We start from the raw sequence: 22,080 nt of genomic DNA, 5'->3' as shown, positions 1-22,080 counted from the left end.
AACTTTGAATCTTACTCAGTCTGACAACCAAAATGATCACGATAAAAGCATTCCATCTCATGTATAATATAAAATACCAACAGCCAAAGACTTCACATAATAGACTTCTCCAGCTAGAACAAAGTATAATATTTCTTCATACTTAATAAAAGGAAAAGAAACCAACCTCTTTTTTCTTCTTCTCGTTTTAGTTTATCTTCTTCTATTTCTTTTGGTAATTTTTCCTTTTTTTCTTTCTCCACATCATTATGCAAATGTTTCGTGGTATAGCTGAGTGCTGGGGAAAGAAGGATCTCTCCATTTTTGCAGAGTTCATCACGAATTTTAATAAAAAACTGCTGAAGTTCTACTGCATCTTCATATATTTCAGAATCTGTCCTATAAGGGTATTAAGAATATCCATTGATATGTAAGTTCCTTCTTTTAAACAGGTGAGTTTTATGTTAAATTTTATTAGATGCTATGTTAATTGTTATAAAGATTTTTCTGTATAGCTCTAAAAAGTTTATCCCTGTGAGGTTTGTTAGAACACAGTATCTGAGGTGACACTTTACCATGCCCACCAATTTCCTTTACCTCAAGCCTCACCTGTTGGCCATTTCTTAGCATTTTCCCTCTGACATCAAGGGTAAATGTATCAAATGACTGTAATAGAAGGTAGCTTACAGAAGAACTAAGGATCTTACCAAAGCTCCAGATGAAATTAACCATCTAATCTTTGGATTCATTCTCTTAATTGCAGACCCAAGTATTATAAAAAGTATTAACAAAATATTTAGGTGATGTCTACATTTTTCCTTTTGGACCTACATTATGTTGCCTATTTAAACTGTAAAGCTATGAGTGTATCCAGCAACAGTTACAAACTTGAGAGTTTCTGAAAAATAACCAATTCTGAGGAATTAGCAGAGGCAATACATTGAAAGATGAAAAAATTGTGTGGCACATGCAGAACTTTGCTGAGCTTCATTTTTCCCCACTTACAAATTAAAGGAATGGGCTTAAAATACTATTTTATTAATCCACTGTATTTAGAGGAATGTATAGATAATTCTATTAACTACGAATATCAAAGTCTAATAGTTTATTCAGAAGCCTAACCACAGACAAACATCTTATTAACAATTAGAGGTATTCTTGTCAAAGGGAGTGTCACAAGTAAAACAAGGCCAATTAGCCATCTGCTGACAGGTCACTGGACTATCACTTCAAAAAAGCCTCCAGATGCCTCTCTTTCAGAAAAGGGACCCCATAAACAACACTGCCAATAAGTGAAATGAGTATTTCTACAGAGGTCTGAAACATGCACTGAATTTATAGAAATGCTAATGTTTGTAGGAAAACAATACATACAAATGAAACCATCAGAAAGACATCATTTTGACCTTTTTTTGTTTTGGCTTAGTGGGCATTACACTTCAAGAGTCTACTGCTTGCTAGGAAGGAACTTTACCCCTTTAGTCACTCTGCCAGCTCCTGACCTACTTTCCTGAATACAGATTCTGAAGTCTGTTTTCTTAAAACTAAATTCATTTTAGACTAACTTTAAAGCCTAAAAAATTTAAGAAATGCAGATTTGCATTCAAAAAGTAGATTCAAGGGCTGGGGATATAGCCTAGTGGCAAGAGTGCCTGCCTCGGATACACGAGGCCCTAGGTTCAATTCCCCAGCACCACATATACAGAAAACGGCCAGAAGCGGCGCTGTGGCTCAAGTGGCAGAGTGCTAGCCTTGAGCGGGAAGAAGCCAGGGACAGTGCTCAGGCCCTCAGTCCAAGCCCCAGGACTGGCCAAAAAAAAAAAAAAAGTAGATTCAAACTTCAACCAAGAAATCTGGTTTCATGTTTTAATAAGTTTGTACAAGTCATAAAACATCTGATAAATCTTCTTTAAATTCTGTTTATTCAAGCAAAGAACTATGAAGAAGTTGTTAATCTAAGGGACCAGGTGTTCACTGAATGTATAAGAACAAAACTTCAAGATGGAAAAACAACTAACTTTAATTTTCTTCAACTGGCTTTCATTTTGCTCAAAGCTAGCACTCTACCCCTTGAGTCACAGCACCACTTCTGGCTTTTTCTGTTTATGTGGCATTGAGGAATTGAATCCAGGGCTACATGCATACTAGGCAAGCCACTCTACCACAGAGCCACATTCTCAGCCCCTCAACTGGCTTTTCTATACAAGGCAGATATTCCACAACAACAAAATGATTAGAAGAGAATCTTGATTCTTTCTTTGTCCTTGTCCCCCATGGATTCTTCCTAACAGCAAGGGAGTCAAAACAGGGATCCAAGAAAATGCCAGCAGATTAGGAAAGCCAGTAAGTAGTTAACTTGCGTGAGGTGGCATTATACCGTTACTAAAATGCTGAAGGACAATTGCCACAGTAAACTTTTCTGTAACTCATAAGGATTCTCCTTCTGCTAACCAATCTGTGAGCAGGTTAGGGGATATATTCAAAATTTTAGCAAAAATCTACAGATTCCTTAAGGATGTCAAGGTCCCGGTTGTTGGGTGGCAGTGGTATTTAAGGATAATGGTAATAAGCACTGACACACTTAAGAGATTAGTCTGGAAATCTACTACATGTGGTTTTCATTAACATCTGAAATGCCTATCTTCATTACTGGCAATGGAAAGTAGATAAAAATCAGTTTATTAGTCTTTAAACAGATGCATTTCTATCCATTATTGTTTACCTGTAATTCATATTAAGGACTGCAAGCAGTTATAACACTATCCTCATTTACAAAGATAAATGGCTTCCCCTATACTTTTCAGAAAAGCCCTGGGTTAGGAAAACTGTGTATTTGTCTTATATTAATGGACAATGAAGTCTACCAATTCCTTAAACATACTAACCTGCTAATCCGTTTTTAAAATTTCTTTTCCTTTTTTTTGGTGGTACTGAGGTATCTCACTCAGGTTGCTTGCTTGGCTAGTGCTTGAACCACTTGAGCCATACCTCCAGCCCTGCTTTTTGCAGGTTATTTTGGAGATGGAGTCTAGCAGACTTTTCTAGCTAGGCTGACTTCAAACTTTGGTCCTCTGGATCTCACCCTAAGAGTTAGCTAGGGTTACAAGTATTAGCCACCAGTGCTTAGCAAATCTGCTTAATTCTTTTTTTTTTTTTTGGCCAGTCCTGGGGCCTGGACTCAGGGCCTGAGCACTGTCCCTGGCTTCTTTTTGCTCAAAGCTAGCACTCTGCCACTTGAGCCACAGCGCCACTTCTGGCCATTTTCTGTATATGTGGTGCTGGGGAATTGAACCCAGGGCCTCATGTATACAAGGGAAGCACTCTTGCCACTAGGCCATATCCCCAGCTCTGCTTAATTCTTAAACATGTTTATACAACATAAACAAAATTCCTTAACAAATAGATAGAAAAATGCCCTTTGGGGCTGGGAATATGGCCTAGTGGCAAGAGTGCTTGCCTTGCATACATGAAGCCCTGGGTTCGATTCCCCAGCACCATATATATATTAAAAAAAAAAAGCCAGAAGTGGTGCTGTGGCTCAAGTGGCAGAGTGCTAGCCTTGAGCAAAAAGAAGCCAGGGACAGTGCTCAGGCCCTGAGTCTAAGCCCCAGGACTGGCAAAAAAAAAAAAAAAAAAAAAGAAAAATGCCCTTTGAAAGTCTTATAGGACTGGCCCAAGATAATGTCACTGGAGATATTTGGTGAGAGCAGAACGGCTTTAAAATTAAGAACTATTTAAATAAACCAAGAATAAGAATCAATATCTAAGCTCCATGAAAACACTGGTATGTCCATGTTATCTAGAATGTTATCCTTAACTGGCAGTCACCAATAAAAATTTGTTGAATGATGAATTCCTGAAGATTCTGACTGCAAGGTATTTTCCTATGTTCCCCTTATTTCTATCCCTACTGTCAAAGAACAAGGGCCATTTGCTAAATATGTCACTAAGAGCCTAATGGTCCCTGGAATGTGTCATAATAATTTCCTAACTCTGTCTTTAGTCATACTCTTCCCCTTAATTCATGTCAATCCTACCTATCTTCCTATTTTTCCACAATGCATTGTCATGCCTTCTAAGGAGAATTCTGGCCGTCAGAGTTCCTCAAACCACCATATTTTCTAAACATTAGGTTTTAATATACTGACTCACATTTGGAATTATTTTTCTCTAAGTATAAGTACTGGCCGATACATGCGAGAGACTTCAAGCTCTAAAGAACTCAAGGTTGGGCTACATGGACTGGTGACTGCCCACAGCAGTGCTCCGTAGTGGAAAACATCAAAAGTAATACCATCTAGTAGCTGTGTGACTTTGTGTAATTTCTGTTTCTGCCTACAACTTTTTACATGTAAACTGGGAAGCTGATTTTTTTTCTGTAGAAAGGCATGACGTAAGTACCTGAAGTACTTAGTATGGTCCTTTACAAAGAGCAGATGCTCAGCAGTAGCAATTATTACTGTTTTTTTTTCATTCAAGATCAAGAGTAAGGGCTAGCTCTTGGTCCAAGACTGTAAGCTCCAGACTGTAGGATTTGTAATTTAAATTCTTACACTCTTTCAAGTGTCACTAGGAGCTCACAAAAGGTAATTGCTGAATTTAGCTTAATATGCTACTGTCATGGGGCAAAGATACACTGTAGATAAAATTCAAAGGAAATTTAATGAAAAATTAAATTTGATTGCTCCTTTTAGAATATTTAATGTCTACAGTACACTTAAATTGAGAAATCTTGATACTAAAAAAGTAAAATATAAAACCTAAAAGGCTTTTTATATGAGTCTAACTTCAGAATAGTAACTGAACTACTTAAGTTTTCCTGCACTTCCAATTACAAGCACTTATCCTTTAAGTGCCTTTCCCAGATTCTTCAGTTTTGTCTTCCTTCCACTCATAGCCCTAATCTAGACTCAGCAGGATGCCTTCTCTTCTTCACAGAATGTATTTGCTCTTTTAGAAGCTTTGGCACCCAGTACTGCAAAAACAAACAAAAAAAGGAAGTTTTAGCTCCTGCTAAAACTTTAGGATTTACGAAGCTATGCTATCAACTTTAATGATACACCTATGTTGAAACAGTATGAACACCATTCCTGTCTGTATTACATTACGTATGACTTCAAATAGAAATGACTTTGAAAACATACCGATTCATCCTTCTGGCCCTTTCTAATACTTCAAACATATGCTCTTGAAATAAATCGAGCCGCCGGTAGCGATTATTTTCAACATTCTTCCTAATAATGTCAAAAATAAGGGGAGGTTTGTTAGGGAAGTTGGGATCCACAGCAGGAATCTCTGCTAAGGAATCACTGTAGCATCTTCCCTCATCATCCTGATGACTCATGACCGACACAAAAAGATTATGGATCAGCTCCTGAATCAGCAAGGTCACATTTGGGACATGAGAGTCCTCATCTCCTTCCAGATCTCTCCGAGTTTCAAGCAAAACTTTGTGAAGGACAAGGGCATCTTTGTAGATTAAAGATTCAGGCTCATTGTATGTGCAGGCATTGTTAAACATCATGACAAAGTCTTCAACCATAGAGTCTATATCTTGGTACTTGTTTGCCATCATGTGACTTCGAATTTTTTCCATGTCCATGGGCTTTTTAATGGTCAGATAGTAGTCAGGTAGCTCAGATCGAGAAGGCAGCCTCAGAAATATGGCACTGAGACGGCGACCCCTCTTATCAGTATAGTTCTTTACAGCTTCATACACTTCATTTAGTTTCTGCTGCATTGGAGTCATGTACTTTGATTTCTTAGGAGAAACACCACTTTTCCTACCTGAAGAAAAAGATGTAATGGTAAATGGATAAAATGAAACAAACTTAAATTTGTGTATTGTTGACAGTATAATCACAACAAAGGGACTATTTCAAATGATTTGTAAACATAGTAATCAGCATAGTCTAATAAGACAGCTTTTTAAAATTAATTATTTCAGATTAATTATTTGATTTGGGTAGTAGTGGGGATTGAACTCAAGGTCTTGTGCTTGTAATTAGAAACCAGGTGCTCTATACTTCAGTACATTAAGTCCCCAAGACTGAAAAAAAAAAAAAAAGACCCGGAAGGGAATTTTAGCTGAGTAATCATATTTTTTAAGGAAATGTAAGTGTTGTTATGTTAAAATATCTAAGTAAAGAAAATCACTAAGTGTGTGACATACTAAATCCAGTATCTCTGTTAATCTTAGATATTCAATTTTTGAATTAAAGAAACATTCAGAGGACACTGATAAAAAAGCCTTGTAGCCTTGAACTTCAATTGAAAGTATCAATTGAGCTTAAGCCTCTCTCTCTCTCTCTCACACACACACACTCACACACAAATGATATTCTAGATCTATTCCCTGAACATCTTAGAAACATATAGCCCACATTATAGTTTATAAATACAAATTTTAAACATTATCATCAAGGAGGCCATATCTTTTTATTTTATTTTATTATTATTATTATTTTTTTTTGGCCAGTCCTGGGCCTTGGACTCAGGGCCTGAGCACTGTCCCTGGCTTCTTTTTGCTCAAGGCTAGCACTCTGCCACTTGAGCCACAGCACCACTTCTGGCCGTTTTCTGTATATGTGGTGCTGGGGAATCGAACCCAGGGCCTCATGTATACGAGGCAAGCTCTCTTGCCACTAGGCCATATCCCCAGCCCCATATATCTTTTTATTTTAATTTTTGATAGAAACACAAAAAGGTTAGGACTGTTTGAAAAATATCTGATTTCCAGTCTGGTATATCATAAAACTGTAGAAGAACTTATCAATAACTTCTGATACTCAATTAAAAAAATACAGATACCAACTTGAGACAATTTGGACATCAATAAAGACAGTAACTGTAATGGGTTAAACTCAGCAATATGTTTAAATCTAGTAGTTCTTTCTTTTGGGGGGGCAGTATAGGAGTTTGAACTGAGGGCCTAATCATTTTCCTAGAGTGCGTGCACGTGTGTGTGTGTGTGTGTGTGTGTGTGTGTGTGTGTGTGTGTGTGTGTGTGTGTGTATGTGTGTGTATGCGTGCGTGTGCCAGTCCTGGGATTTGAACTTGGGGCCTGGAGACTGCCCCTGAGATATTTTTTGCTCAAGGCTAGAACTTAACCATTTGAGCCACCACAGCTCCACTTCTGGCTTTTTAGTGGTTTCACGAACTTTCCTGCCTGGGCTGACTTTGAACTGTAATCTTCTGATCTCAGCCCCCTGAGTAACTAGGATTATAAGCATAAGCCACTGGTGCCCAGGTCCCCTAAGCTCTTTTTGCTCAAGGCTGGCGTTCAACCACTTGAGCCACAATTCCATATTCAGCTTTTTTTTTTGGGGGGGGGGGCGTGCTTCATTGGAGGTAGGAGTCTCATAAGACTTTCCTGTCTGAGTTGACTTTAAACAATGATTCTGAGATCTTAATCTCCTGAATAGGTAAGATTATAAGTATGAGCCACCAGTGCCTGGCAAGTCTAGTTCTTTTTCTTTTCTTTTTTGTGCTGGCAATGGGGCTTATGTGTGGTTGGTCCCTTAGCTTTTTCCACTTAATGCTTGTGCTCTACCACTTAAGCTATAGTTCTACTTCTGGCTTTTAGCTAGTTAACTGGAGATAAGAATCATGTGAACTTTTCTGCCTGGGCTAGCTTTGAACCATGATCCTCGGATCTCCACCTTCTGACTAACTAGGATCACAGGTGCAAGCCATTGGTGTCTGGCTTCTGGCAGTTAATAGAAATATTCCAACAATTATATGTGCAAGAAATATTTTATAACTCTTCAATGAATTAGTCAAGTGAGATTCAATATCTGTTCAAACAACAGAAGACACAACCAGATGTGTGCCGCTTAACTCATAACCTAAAAAGTTGGTTTTTCCTTTTCTTTTTTTTTTTTTTTTTTGCTGGTCCTGGGCCTTGAACTCAGGGCCTGAGCACTCCCTGAAGCCTCTCTGTGCTCAAGGCTAGCACTCCACCACTTGAGCCACAGCGCCACTTCTGACTTTTTCTCTTTATGTGGTACTGAGGAATCGAACCCAGGGCTTCAGGCATGCTAGGCAAGCACTCTAGCCACTAAGCCACATTCCCAGCCAGAAGTTGGTTTTTGTAGCAAACAAAGTATACAGAATCAAAATTGAATCTAATCAAATCCCTAGTTGAACCTACTCATTCGTAGGTAACAGAAGAAAAAAAAAACCCCAGCAATATCTTAAACTACAAAATAGGGTTATAACCCACAAAATTCAGACTGTGGCAAACTATAGTAGAGACATAATTTCTTCAATAGAAAAGCTTACATACTAAAAGAAATCTCAATCAAATGCAATGTGAGGTCTTATCTAGAGTCTATCTCAACCAGTAATTGTTTCAAGATACAATGTAATATAGTGTAGAAAATGTCTTATAAAATAATCCTTGCCAAACTGAAACTGGATGAGGCCTTTAAAAGTTAATCAATTTTTAGGAAGGGGGACATCAAAAGTTAACTGACAGCCTTGCACCAATGGCTCATGCCTGTAATCCTCACTACTCAGGAGGCTGAGATCTGATGACACTGATTCAAAACTAGCCCAGGCAGGAAAGTGAGACTCTTACCTCCAATTAATCACAGAAAAAGTTGTTAGTGATGCTGTGGCTCAAGTGGTAGAGTACTAATATTGAGCAAAAAGGTAAATGCTGAACAGGGAAATATGCGTCCATTGTATTTTTCTTTACAATGTTTATATTTCAAGGTTTTTACAAGAAAACAGAGGGGCTGGGAATATGGCCTAGTGATAGAGTGCTTGCCTTGTATACATGAAACCCTGGGTTCCATTCCTCAGCACCATATATATAGAAAAAGCCAGAAGTGGCGCTGTGGCCCTGAGCAAAAAGAAACCAGGGACAGTGCTCAGGCCCTGAGTCCAAGCCCCAGGACTGGCAAAAGAAAACAGAAAAGTTAAATATTATCCCTTATCAAAATTGCTGTTTCCTGTAAATATAATATTTAGATAATTATTGTTAGATTAGTTTCCTAACTCCATTATGGGATTCTAATTTAAAAGATACTGTGAGCTGGGCATGGTGTACCAACCTATAATGTTAGCTACTAGAGAGGCAGATGCAGGAAAATCTCCAGTTCAAGGCCAGCCAGGCAGTTGACAGACACTAAAAAACTAAATACAGGGCTGGGAATGTGGCTCAGTGGTAGAGTGCTTGCCTAGCATACCTGAAGCCCTGGGTTTGATTCCTCAGCACCAGATAAACAGAAAAGGCCAGAAGCGATGCTGGGGCTCAAGAGGTAGAGTGCTACCTTGAGCAAAAAGGAGCCAGGGACAGTGCTCAGGCCCTGAGCCCAAGAGACAGGACTGGCAAAACCAAACCAAAAACAAAACAAAAAAATACAACCTAAATACAAACATAGATCTTGAAGGCATGTCTCACATGGTAGAATGCTTGCCTAGTATCTATGAAACCCTGGGTTCAAGTCCTAGTATTGATTTTTAAAAAGTATTATATCTTTACATAGTAGAACAATTTTTGCAAACTTTCTGAATGCACTTAAAATTTCATGAAAAGATGAATGCCTTAACAGCAAAGAATCATCATTTAGTAATTCCCAAAGCAAATGTAAAATTCACCTTAAAGTTATTTCATAGAAAAAGATGCCAACTTTTTCCTTTTCAGCACACATAGCTCTAAAGAATACCTAATATCATTATCTTTTGCTTGATTTTTTTTCATTTGCACATTTTCAATAAGGCAAAAAAAGTAGTTTACTAGTACTAATTAATTTTGCTGTCTTTCTTTACAGTTTTTAATGTAACCACTATCCAGAGTGCACTCAAATGGTAGGTGAGCATAACTATCTTTAACTTCTCAAATTCTGTGTAATGGAAGCTACTGTGATTAATATTTAATTCTAGTAATCACTAGAGAAACAACAAAATACTTCCACAATACACTTTCAGGTAGGTATCAGATATAGAATGTATGTTTTTCCTACTTAATGTTTGTAAAATGTTCACTGCACTCAAGAAAACAAGTAAAACCTGAAACCATATTCTAGTCCTCCTCTCCCACTATTATGGTTTGGATCTTAAATGTCAGACTCCAAGGTGATGATACAATCACTGAGAGCTGACTGGACCAAGATAGATTCAACATTTGGTGGCATTACTGGGAGAGGACTTAAGATAGGGCTAGCTTAAGGAAGTAGGTCACTGGGTACATGTCTTTGTGAAGCACATCTTGTCCCTAGCTCCTCCATGTCTCTTTTTCCTGGCTGTTACAAGGAAACTTTTACTCCATGTACTTTTACCGTGATATTCTCACCGTGGCCCAGAAGCAAAGGTGCTAGCTCTCCATGGCCTAAAACCTCTGAAATTGAGCCAAAATAAATCCTCCTCTTAGGTATTTGGTCATAGCAAGAGGAACCTTAACTAGCCTTCTCCCTTCCTATGCCTTCATAGTTTACTCAAAACATGCAGTAAAAGACAGTGATTGAGAAAAGTAGCTTCACACTAGAATTTCAATGTATAAGATATATTCACCATTTAATTAAATATTATTTCAGAAATAATACCCTGACAGACTACACCAAATAAGAAACTCTGAGGGAGCCTTACTCAGCTTGAGTTTGGGAGAAGCCATGTCATCATCATCAGGCAGAGGGCCCAGCTCTTTCCTTTTATCCTTGAGTAACTTCTCCAGGATATGCGCATCATTGTACACCTACAGTCCAAAAATACATTTAGTATTATTTTCTTAAAAAAAAAAACTTTTATTAAGGTAATACACACCCATTAAGCAATTTTTATCTTGCCGGGAATGGTGGTAGATCCCTGCAATCCCAGCAGCCATTGGGAGGCTGGAGGCAAGAGGGTCTTGAATTGAAGGCTAGCGTGGGTTACATATTGAGACCTTTCTCAAAAAGCAACAAAAAGCAAAACAACAAAATTAAACTAAAATTAAGAAATACATTTTAAATGCATGATTTAGAATAGCTGTAGCTAAGAACTGCTCTGTAGATAAATCAATCACTACCTTGTGGGAAGACCTAGGCCCCGAATGGTATTGTTCTTAAGCTTCTTATGTGATTCTATTGTGCAGACAAGTATGCTAATGTTTGAGAACCATTGTTAGAATCTTTCCAGTTTCAAACAGAAATTCCAAAATACATGTATGTGCATGTAACATGTGTTACTTTCCAAAAAAATGTATCTTTTCCTCTGGACCTTCAAAGTAGCAGACTTAACCCAAAGTAAATTAGGCTAAAAATAGGTCTCTAAAGACTGAGTTAAGGGCAGTAATATGTAGCCATGAACAAGTTGACTCACCTAGGCTTTGGTGCCACAACTGCCTCCTCCCACCTTCCCACTAGAGGATACATATTCCCTTAACTGCCCACCAGAGCAGAGTGAATGAAGAAAGAAATGCTCTCACCTCTGACCACCTGTTATAGGGATAGCTTTTATTTCAACCAGATATAGCAAGGTGGTACAGGAGCCAGTGATTTTTGAGGACAGTATAAACCTCTATTTTATAGAGGACCATCTTTTTTATCTACAAATATCTTCATGATATATATTTTGTATTTGAATGTAATGATTTGAAAATGTCAATTTATTTCTGAGAGATTTAAAGTAGACAAAAGGTATGAAATACATAACATATGAGAAAAGGAAGACTGTGCCCTAACTATACTGATAGGGACGAGAACTACAAATCATAGTCTGGGGGTATAGCTATGTGGTTGGTAGAACACATGCTTATTCTAAACAAGGCCCTGGCTTGAACCCCAGAAGAAAAAAATAAAGATTTTTAACTAAACTTGCTTTTCCTTTGATGGCTTATTTGACATCATGTACTGTTCTAAATACCAGTATATATTACCAACCCTCGGATAAGTAGTACTAGTATTCCAAAACGATAGGTGAGGAAACTGATATTCAGAAAAGATAAATTACTTACACAGGGACTGGCAAAGCAAATTACAATTTATGAAGTTTTATGCTTTAAAATGTATTGTCTCCCATTTTAAGCAACGAAGACTATGTATGAATGTATATATTTATTTATTTACTGTTGGTCATGGGGTTTGAACTCTGGGCATGGGCACTGTCCCTGAGCTCTTCAGCTCAAGGCTAGCACTCTGCCACTTGAGCCACAGTGCCATTTCTGGCTTTTTTCTGTTTATTTGGTACTGAGGAATCGAACCCAGGGCTTCATGCATGCTAGGCAAGTACTCTAACACTATGCCACATTCCCAGCCCCCAAAGACCAAATATTAACATCTAGTCATAAAGAATAAGGTAGGCCTAGAGGCGGTCTCATAAAATGAATTATTGTACTACCATTCAAAGGAAATATAGACATGGGATAGAAAAACTGGGAGAGTGGAGACAAGGTGACACTATCTAAAAAGAAATATACTCTTTATGTAACTGCGACCCCTTTATAATAACTATTAAAAATTAAAGAAAAATATACTTACTTTTAGAACCCCACCCATCCTTACCTGGGAGCCCTCCTCATTATAGTGCCTAGCATTGCGGAACATGAGTTTCATGTCTTCTATCATTCCCTCCTCACCCGAGTATTTGTCATTACGAATATTATGCTCAATTATTTTCAAGTCCATTGGCTCTAAGATGATTTTATAATAATCAGGATAGTCCTTCTTGGATGGTTTAACCATAAAGAGATCACAAAGTCTTCTGCCCGAACCTGGCTCTCGAGCTTCAAGAACAACATTGAATAAAATTTTCATTCGCTGTTTTCTTATGTTCTTTTTACTGTTGAAGGGGGAGGTAGAAAAGGGGGAAAATGACATATTCAGTTTTCTTTATACAGGATAAATGTGAAATAAAACATATTAATTTTGCAGGCAGGTGCTTCACAATGATTATGGCAATAATTACATGTGTCACCAACATAGTAAACATGCTGAAAGCTATAAAGAAATATCAGGAGTTTCCAAGATAGTTAAAATATACTGATCCTGGCAGGTAAACCATTAAGCCCTGTTTACAATGTTTCATGAAATGTATATAGTATTTGAAAATATCTGACACCAAAAGAAAATGAAATCGTATAATCAACTAAAAATTTTAAGATAAACAGAGCAAAAGTACAATAAAATTAGCTATTTCCTACTATTAACATCTTAATCTCCAAGAAAGATGAAAACAAACAAATTCATCTTCATCTCCAAGCATACAATGAAGCAAAACAACCTATCAATGACAAGTATTTCATCTTTTAAGGCAGCTACTCCCAATCAAAATATTCTAGTTGCCAGAAAATACAAGAAGGCTGTCTACCAGATTGGTAGACAGATAAAGTAGGTACAAATCTCTTCTGCTTTGGTCATGTCAGGGTCAGTTCCAATATTTTCCTTCTACCACCATAATGATACAATACCAACTTAGGTTGGAGTGGCCTATGGCTCATGTAAGCAGTTTCTATAGAGTACATTTTCATCCTTAAGCATAAATCTCTCCTTTTTGGTGGTACTGGGAATTGAATCCAAGGCCTCTCCTATGCTAGGCCTAAGCAAGTCCTTTACCACTTATGCTGCAATGACTGCCCTGAATTCTGGTATTTGTTCTCTACTTTTCCCAAATGAGGCATGATGCTAAGAAACTGATATGAGTGGTACAGAATAAGATATGATGGACCATAGCTGAGCACTAGATTCAAACAAGGCAAATGATCACATGTCCTAATAATTGAGAAAGCTGACTCAAAGAGGCTAAACGATCATGCCCAAAATGAGTTGGTCAATAAGCTAATGAAAGAGATAATCTTCCAGTAAGACTTCTGGTAAACTGTTTTTATGTCTTCAGGACATTGATAAAGAAATTCTAGCCAGGTTCTAACCAGATGTTTCCAAGTAAACAGCCAAGAAGGTATCAAATAATGACTTATGACTTACATTCTATTCAACAAATATTTGCTAAAGATACGGTTTGATTAGGTCTCACATGGGGGACTGACTTTACAAGCAGATGCAAAAATTTAGCTCTGAAGTGCTAAATTTATCTGATTTCACCAGTGAAGTCAGAATGAAATCAGTCCTCATTACAAGAATTCCAGGTATAGCACATCAATGAAAGACTGACTTAGCAGGGCACTGGTGTTTCTTGCCTGTAATCCTAGCTACTCAAGAGGCTGAGATCTGAGGATCGTGGGAAGCTAGTTTAAAGCCAGCTCTAGCAGAAAAATCCATGAGATTCTTATCTCCAATAAACGACTCAGAAAAAGGTGGAAGTCACACTGTGTCTCTAAAGTAGTAGAGTGCTGGCCTTGAACAAAAAGATCAAAGATATCACCCACACCCTGAGTTCAAGCCCCATTTCTTAAAAAAAAAAAAAGATTGCCTTAGACCAGGAATCAGCCCTATTCCCTTCTAGGATTCAGCACACTGACTCTCAATTACCATTAGACCATTCTATATGTATATCATTAGAATATTCTACAAGAATATTCTATCCTTCTCCCCCACCTCTACCCTGCCAAATGCCAGTACTAGGGATCGAACCCATGGCCTTGTACTCTCACTTGGCTTTCTCTCTCTTGAATAACATCTCCACTATAGGTTTTCTGTGTGAAGCAACAAATATTCTAATCTGGGACTGAACCTAGGGCACATCTTTATGAGATTTTTAAAGAGAAGGGCAAGTTTAAACTGAATTTTGCCAACAAACAATATCATGATGTTCTTTCTTCCAATGCCAATAAACACTAACACCTGGCAGTTTTTAATGAGAAATAACCAGTATGTGAAACCTATTGTGTGTAAGAAACTTTTAATCTAGTTACTATACTTTTGCTATTTTGGTACTTACTGGGACATAGTATCCTTTCATCATTTGTATAAAGAGAAGGATGATGTGATGTGTAATAAGATAATGTGAAAGTTGTTTCTAGCCTCAAAAAGGCTTCTATTCTCAAAAGCAAGCAAAATTTCTATTATGAAGATCACTTATGACCTCCTCCAAACAAACCCAATTTTGTTACTTTAATTTTTTCTAGATTTTTATGTTGCTTTTGGTACTGAGAACCACTGTCCATTCATTTTAACCTGGCTACCAGGAAAAATTCACAGCTAAATTTCATACTTATTCATAAAAATCATATTAGCTTTAGTGGCTAGTATGTTTACTTTTTATCTTTCCAATATGGACAGTAGTCCTTATTATATATATATGACTTATAAACGCTTCATATACTTTTTGAATGAGGCAAACTACAAGAAGATAGTTCTCTATTTGACTCTTTCTGGCTTCCATTTTCAATGTCACTTTGATTTTCAGATTCTTCTTAGAAGTCTTGTAGGCATTCTCTATTGCCTTCAAAGCATTTACTGATAACACTGATTCTTCTCCACTTTTGGAAAGGTACAAAAACACTGGCATAGTTATTAATCAATCAATCAATAATTAGGGAGTTGAACTAAATGCTTTTTTTCTGAGATAGTGACATGTTAACTTTTGCCAGGGTTGGCCTTGTGGTAAAATTCTCCCGTCTCTTGCTTCCTCAATAGATAGGATTCTAGGTATATGCCACTGTGTTTAGCTTGTTTTCATTTTAAATCATTACTTTTAAACATACTAAAGTAAAAGAATTTTTTTTCTTTTTTTTTAAACAGAGTTTTTCTATGTAGCTCAAGCTGGCCTCAAAACCATGATCCTCCTGCCTCAGCCTCCTGACTGCTGAAATTACAAGTGTATGCCCACATCTAGCTAAAATAAATCTTAAGGAAGCTCAAAACTAGGGCCATTCATTATTGCATACTCAAGAGGCCGTATTTAAAAGTATACTAAGTAATGGATTATCACTATAGTACAATGTGACAGTATGTACCTACCAATCGTAATCCACTCTGAATAGAATATGGTAGCAATGTGTAGATAACTTTAGAACACAATCTGCAAGGGGAAACTAGGTGGAGAAATAATCTTTCTTAAAGCGATTTTAGTAATCACACATTTTTATACCTATATAGTTGCATGATTTATGCAATTGTTTTATACACTGTTTTCACATAATGTCACTTTTTTCCAATTTGCCTCCTTTCTGGTCACTAAGTTGCTTGCAAATAGAAGATATCATTCAATGTTCACTTTTTAGAGAAGTCTGATATTCTGTAAACAACTCACACTCTGTCAATGTAAGATGGCATGACAGATATGAAAACAAAAGCACTAAACAATTATCATGAGCTGTAACAGAAAAATTCACGGCTGTTCTAAAAAGCATTTAGTAACATACTAAAGAATGGATACGTGTGCGCATGCGTGCACGCACGCACTCGCACCAGTCCTGAAGCTTCTACTCAGGGCCTGGGTGCTGTTCCTGAGCTTTTGGTTTTTCCCTTAAGGCTTGTGAGCTTATCCTTTGAGCCATAACTCCAGCTCCAGCTTTGTGGTAGTTAATTAGAGATAAAAGTCTCATGGACTTTACTGCCATGTTGCTTCGAATTATAGTTCTCAGATCTCAGCTGCCTGAGTACCTAGGATTATAGGCATGAGGCACAAGAATGGACACTTTTTTGTCAGTAGTGGGACTTGAACTCAGAGCCATGGCACTGTCCCTGAGCCTGCTCAAAACTAGTTCTCTAACATTTTGAGCCACAATGCAACTTCTAGTTTTTAAGTGGTAAACTGGCGATAAGAGTCTCCGGGGGACTTTCCTGCTGGGGCAGGCTTTGAAGCATGATCTTCAGGTCTCAGCCTCCTGAGTAGCTAGGCCACCAGCGCCCCATAAAAATGGATAATTAGGATCAGAGACTGAGGAAATGACAAGAAGCACTAAGCCAACACAATGTCTATGTGTCCACGTGTCCACTTTTACTGTCACCATCTGGATTGACAGTGTTGATTTTGATCAGGGAATCAGCACCCACCAGCTGGTCATCAGCAATGCCACCCTATTAGCAAGTCTTTACCTTTTGCTACAGAATCATAGCCACAAAGATTGGTAAGGGGGCTTTCTATTCCTAGAGAAGCCAGCAACAAATTAAGGGTAGCAACAAACATTATAGAAGCTAGCTCAATTATGATGTAATTAGATTTCTGAATTACTTATTATATTCAAGAAAGAAACTGGCATCCCAAATACTTTTTTCATATGTTTAAGGCATTAGCTTTCATCTTGTCATTACTGACCATGCCACAAAAGTTACATTTTAAAAAGTATGTTTATGCGTAAAAAAGGACTGCACACCTGGAGAGCCTCCTGAGACCCAACATCTCACTGTCATGAGTGTTCCTGGGAAAGCAGAAACAAACATTACATGTGAAGAAAAACAATATAAGTAACATTGGAGGGCATGCATAAACCAAACATGGTTGAGAAAAGAGGATTATTTAGTCCAAAGGATAAAAGATCATATACTTGGAACATGTCAGCACAAAAAACAAAGATTTTGGGGGAAAGGAGTAGGAGAAAAGAATGCATTCCATTATTGAATATACCAATTAATCAAAACTTTTCATACTGTTTGGTATTAAAAGGAGAATGACAGAGAAAGAATTCATATACACAACTTATTAGTAAAGTCAAGAAAGTACTTGAAAAACTTGGCCCTGACTTCTCTGGCCATATTTTACGTTACAGGTTGCTGTTTGCCCATTTCTTACTATGAAAACTTCTCAATTTTCTAGAAGGCTCATCGGGTTATTTCCTTTGTTATGGACCAAAGTATAAGACTTAACTCTGTCAGTCTTTTAATGTCCATTCGTGCCTGTATATTAAATCTGGGATTGTTCTCTCATTGCTTTTTTATGTTTTTCACTTTATTATATAAGTAATTTTCAAGGAACCTGTTTATAAGAAGACTTTTTGTCTGAAATAGGATTTTATTATTGTAAGAACATAAAGCTTAGTTTTCTTTCCATAGGAGTTCCAAGGACCGTAAGTTGAACTTAATCTACTTGAGTGTCCCACAAATTAAAAGCCACAGACATATGCAACTTTTAAGGATCTGGTCTGAGCTAATTAATGATTCCTTGCAACTGTTTTCTTAACACTCAACTAATTTTAAGATCTCTCATCCAGTGTGGTACCAACTGTACCATCACTTTGCCTCCATTACCTTCTTTTGCCTGAGAAGTTTTTATCTTTGCCTGGTGACTGATCTGGAAAACAGGTGATGCTGAAGTAGTTATATAATTACACTCAAAGATGTTCTTGACTTGATGTCTCTGATCTGGTTTCACTTTTTTTTTCTCCGTTGTCCCTGGTATAACAAGGAATTAAGAACTTGGAAGGATAAAATTCAGTAATGGAGGAGACTTAGGGTGCACCAATCAATTTAGTTACCATGGCATAGCATTGCACAGTTATTTTCAAATCTAAAATTTTTTTCCCCATATGTTCTTTAAGAGAGGAAAAAAACAGGACAGCTTCTCTTTTCTAAACCACTTCTTAAAATCTTCCAATCTTAGTGTATCTTTTAACACATTTACAGAACTATGTCAACTACAAATAACTTCATTCAATTTCTAATTTGTCAAGCCCTGGGACTAGTGATTAGATCACTTCTTGTTTAAGGTATCATCCTTGGATTGACTGCTGCTGCAAAGATTTTTGAGGCAGTTAGGGAGAATATAGTGTTCTACAATGATCAGGCCAGAGAAACCCCATGTAGGAGGCATGGATAAAAGAGACGGTCTTACACAATTCCTTATAGGGGTCCAGCTTCAGAATCTCACAATAAGGTCCCCTTCCACAAAAACCAGTAGAGGACGAAAGGGTTAGGGAAATTGATAGAAAAGTTACACAGGAAAGGCACTCAAACATCTAGCTTAACACTTTAATTCCTTATAGGGGCCCAGCTTCAGAATCTCACAATAAGGTCCCCTTCCACAAAAACCAGTAGAGGAAGAAAGGGTTAGGGAAATTGATAGAAAAGTTACACAGGAAAGGCACTCAAACATCTAGCTTAACACTTTATAAACTATAAGTAGTTTTGATTTGATATGCTTTTTCCCCTTCTAGAACAGAGGCTTGAACTCAGATTGTTTGCTTACAACTAGCGCTTTGCCACTTAAGCCATGCCATCAATCTGGCATTTTGCTGGCTAATTTGAAATGCAGTTTCATGGGCTTTTCTGCCTGGGCTGGCTTTGAATTGAAATCCCCCATGCGTCAATCTCTTGAGTAGCTGGGATTAGGGGGTGTCAACTATCAGGCCTAGCTGATTAGCTTTTCTTTCTTTTTTTTTTTTTATTGCCAGTCCTGGGACTTGAACTCAAGGTCTGGGTACTGCTTCTGTGTTTCTTTTGCTCAAGGCTAGCACTCTATCTCTTGAGCCACAGCATCACTTCTGGTTTTTTCTTTCTATGTAGCACCGAGGAATCGAACCCCTTCATGCATGCTAGGCAAGTACTCTACCACTAAGCCACATTCCTACCCCAAGATTAGATATTCTTAAAGCCAGAAATAAAGATCAAGTTAACAAAGAAAACCAAAAGGATCAGAGCAATGACTTTCTTCACTTCAGAGATAGTACACCAATTTTCTTCTTACCTTCTCTAATTCATATTTGGTTTTTGTAATTCATTACATAGAAATTATCTAAATTAGATTTAAGTGTCACTCAAACTGCTACCTTAAAAAAATCTGGATAATAAAAACAATACCATGTTTTGCCAAGCTACATATGTCATTCTTATTTGACATCTAATAGCAATATGAAACTTACTTAAAGCTAATTATCCAGTTTAAAAATGAATTTTAAAAGAGAACATATTATTTATAACTTTGAATTTGTACTTTATAGTTTAAAGCATTTTTTCTGTACTTATTAGTAACTAGGAACTGAGATGAACATATACCTTTTTCTTTTGGCGCTACCAGTATCAGAGGTAGCTGAAGAGATCATACTGTCTCCATCTTCAATGTCATCTCTCCTGGCAAGCTCTTTCTTCTTTGCCTATAACAGAGCAGATCCCAGGACTTATGCTCACTCTGCCAAACATTCCTATGACTATAAACATTAAAAAGCTAGATACAGCAGGGAACGTGGTGGAGGGGATGAAACTGATTGGAATATAGCATTAATATGTTTGAAGATATAAGAATGAACCCCTTTTCCCTGTAACTAATATTAATCAATAAATAAAAAGGCATAGTGAGGTTCATTCAGAAAACTACAATTACATGTAGGCTGCATAAAATTAAAGTCATTAATCTAATTTAGTAAAAGCTTGAATGACAGAAAATTTAACAGAATAGATCTAGAGGGTTTGTTAGAACAAGCCTTTAAGGCTTAGAAAGGTATAAACTGGTCAAAAGAATTGAGGCTAGTTGTAGGATCAGCCTGACCTTGTAGCCATGATTAGATCTCACCAATTCCAAGAGTGCCTTTGTAACCTTGACAGAAAAATCTACTTTTCAACATCTGTATTTTCAAAGACCTTCTGCCAAACAAAGATGAACTCATCAGATTTAGAGAACATATAAAAAGAGTACATACTAAAAATTGCCTTTGCTTCTTCCTTACTCTAAGATTATCTTTTTGGAATAATCTACCCAAAAAACACAATTTATATTTCCTATAGACCTTTTGACCTTAAAATCACAGATGACCAGTGGTATAAGATATAAGATATAAGATAAGGGCACGGTATGCCCTCAGAGGAGCTATAATACTCTTGGACATTATATGTTGACTAAATAATTTTCAGATACTCTTTTTCCTAGACCAACTCTATCTTTCAGTTTTGTTTTTATGTGAGACATTTAGCCCAGGATGACCTTGAACTCACCATCTTCCGGCCTCAACTTCCCGAGTGCTAAGACTACAGATGTGTACCACAAGGCTGCCAGGCCTATCTTATCAGAGACCAAATCCAGAATTTAAAGATAAAACTTGATTGGTAAAACTATCATCTAGGATTGTTGTGGGGTAGGGGAAGAGTATGAGAATGCTTAAAAGCATCCCCTCCCAATTTATCCCCAACTGGGACAAATTTCCGCTTTTTCTGCTCACAAAGCTATTATATTTCCCTCTATATGGTTTGAGAAATCTAAAAATATATTCAGTAGTACTTGTGGTTGAAATGAATGACTTGACATTGCTGGGATGAAATCACGCATCTTAAAAATAACATGCTTGGGCTGGGGAAGTGGCACAAATGGTAGAGTCCCTACCTAACAAGTGTCAGGCCCTGAGGTGAAATCACTTAATGTTGCTCCCTCAAAATGAAAATGAAACAACAAAATATACCCAAGCAATTTAAAAAATAACACATTTAAAAACACATGAAATTATTTCAATGATACAACAAACTTGGCAAAACTAAGAAATCATACCTGCATGACTTGCTGCAATTTTAAAACTCGCTTATAGATGGCTGAATTGGGAACATTATAGCGTTTGGCATTTTCAAACATTAAATTCAGATCACATTCCAAATGATCTAAAGTTTCATATTCTTGGTTCTTTAGCTTCGTTCTGTGAAAGACAAACAAGGGGCTAAAACTTTCTACTATGAAAATTTCAAAACACTCACGAAACATTCTTTCTGAAGGTCTAATACAAAACTCTTCATAAGCATATGGGGAGTATGGATAGTGATTAGAGGATTTGTGACTTTCAAAATAAAAAGGAAGGAGTTAAAAGCACTATTACAGGGGCTGGGAATATGGCCCAGTGGTAAAAGTGCTCACCTTGTACACATGAAGCCCTGGGTTTGATTCCTCAGCACCACATATATAGAAAAAGCCAGAAGGGGCACTGTGGCTCAAGTGGTAGAGTGCTAGCCTTGAGCAAAAAGAAGCCAGGGACAGTGCTCAGGCCGAGTCCAAGCCCCAGGACTGGCAAAAAAAAAATTTTTTTTTTCAAAAAGCACCATTATATTAAAGCAATATGTTTGCCTAAAAAATATAAAATAATAAAACAAAAAATATGGGAGGACTTAGCAGAGTGGTCAATTAAAAAGCAAATAACACATGGCCAGGCACTGGTAGCTCACACCGGTAACCCTAGCTATTTGGGAAACAGATCTATCTAAGGATCTCAGTTTGAAGCCTGCCCAGGTAGGAAAGTACTCAGGAATCTCCTATCTCTAACCACTCAAAAGCCAGAAGTGGAACTGTGGTAGAGCTCCAGCTTTGAGCAAA

The 22,080-nt window shown here is 37.4% G+C and overlaps 1 protein-coding gene across 17 annotated transcripts in view; it reads right to left on the bottom strand.

The window, feature by feature from the left end:
• Positions 1-22,080, bottom strand: part of Pbrm1 (polybromo 1) — a 112,989-nt gene that overhangs the window by 42,770 nt on the left and 48,139 nt on the right. For 10 of the 17 annotated variants that reach the window (XM_048355860.1, XM_048355844.1, XM_048355852.1 and 7 more), the window contains 7 exons: positions 21,271-21,412; positions 19,791-19,888; positions 17,177-17,221; positions 12,465-12,741; positions 10,573-10,678; positions 5,124-5,766; positions 167-378 (listed from right to left, as the gene is read on the bottom strand). In XM_048355860.1, coding sequence (XP_048211817.1) covers positions 167-378; positions 5,124-5,766; positions 10,573-10,678; positions 12,465-12,741; positions 17,177-17,221; positions 19,791-19,888; positions 21,271-21,412 — 1,523 coding nt within the window. The remainder of the gene's footprint in view (positions 1-166; positions 379-5,123; positions 5,767-10,572; positions 10,679-12,464; positions 12,742-17,176; positions 17,222-19,790; positions 19,889-21,270; positions 21,413-22,080) is intronic. The other 7 variants (XM_048355845.1, XM_048355854.1, XM_048355855.1 and 4 more) reach the window with 1 other exon arrangement.

This window comes from Perognathus longimembris, chromosome 10 (assembly GCF_023159225.1).
Source record: "Perognathus longimembris pacificus isolate PPM17 chromosome 10, ASM2315922v1, whole genome shotgun sequence".
Taxonomy (NCBI): Eukaryota; Metazoa; Chordata; class Mammalia; order Rodentia; family Heteromyidae; genus Perognathus; species Perognathus longimembris.
This window is presented reverse-complemented; position numbering and strand designations above follow the sequence as displayed.